Source organism: Myotis davidii, unplaced genomic scaffold, assembly GCF_000327345.1.
Source record: "Myotis davidii unplaced genomic scaffold, ASM32734v1 scaffold329, whole genome shotgun sequence".
Taxonomy (NCBI): Eukaryota; Metazoa; Chordata; class Mammalia; order Chiroptera; family Vespertilionidae; genus Myotis; species Myotis davidii.
In genome coordinates this window covers 2,407,361-2,408,474 of record NW_006300374.1, presented here as the reverse complement: position 1 = coordinate 2,408,474, position 1,114 = coordinate 2,407,361, and the positions used below count along the sequence as shown (strand labels likewise).

Genomic DNA, 1,114 nt, shown 5'->3' with positions numbered 1-1,114 from the left:
GATGTTTCTCTCTCTCCTTCTCCCTTCCTCTCTGAAATCAATAAGGAAATATATATTTTTTTAAAAAAGAAACTTTAACTCCTTTATTACCTTTGGCCCTGAGAAAAGACTAACTCAAGGAGTCTTCAGACTTGGGTTCACCAATTTCAAACTTGCTGGTTAATATAAGGTTCAAGTCACTAAACTTATAGGCCTCAATGTTCTCAACTGTAAAATGAGGATAATCATAATTACGTTATTTCTTAGAGTCCTGGGGAACAAATGAAATAGCATGTTAAATTCTTTGAAGCTATAAAGCATTGTGCAAATATGTGGTGTTAGAACTACATATGTGTTGTTTTCATAAGTCTTTCCTTTTTCAATTTCAGGCAGAACTCAAAAGCTTGATGGACAATGCTTCTTCTTCCTTTGAATTTGCGAAGGAACTCATCAGGCACAATCTGGTGAAGAATAGTTCCCCGTCTTGAGTGACTTGAGTCCTATCCTATTTCCTACATCCCAGCCGTTAGAAAGAAAAACGAAGGAAGATAGCTCAGCAAGTATTCCTCTACTCCAAGGGAACTCCTTGCTGTCGAGGAGAGAAAATGTGTTTATAAAATATCAGGTCCTTTTATCATCGAAATCCTTAGTGGGAGGGCAGTAATATATAGTGTGGCCAAAAGTAGGTTTATAATTATAATATAAGTAAATAATACCATAATGAATAATGATACAAGAATAAACTGTTACGTGTACTTGCAACTGTAAACCTACTTTTCCCCATATAGAGGGTGTGGTATAAGTAGGTTCACAGTTGATCATATGGGAAATAACACAATCCTATATAATAACCAGAAAAAAACAAAATATGCAAATTAATCCTTACACCCTCACAAGATGGCTGCCTATGACCAGGTCCACAGTGGGGTTAGTGAGGGATGGCCAACGACTGAATAAGCAGGCTGCGTGGGGCAACCAGGCCAACAGGGGGGTTAGTGAGGGACGACCAAACAACTGAACAGCAGGCTGCATAGGGTGACCAGGCCAGCAGGGGGGCCATGAGGAGTAACCAGGCCAGCAGGGGGGGCAGTTGGGGGCCACCAGGCCAGCAGGGGGGGCAGTTGGGGGCCACACG

The 1,114-nt window shown here is 41.4% G+C and overlaps 1 protein-coding gene across 3 annotated transcripts in view; it reads left to right on the top strand.

Moving 5' to 3' along the window:
* Positions 1-1,114, top strand: part of TTC26 (tetratricopeptide repeat domain 26) — a 51,938-nt gene that overhangs the window by 25,702 nt on the left and 25,122 nt on the right. For all 3 annotated transcript variants that reach the window (XM_015572687.1, XM_015572686.1, XM_006777118.2), the window contains one exon: positions 369-443. In XM_015572687.1, coding sequence (XP_015428173.1) covers positions 369-443 — 75 coding nt within the window. The remainder of the gene's footprint in view (positions 1-368; positions 444-1,114) is intronic.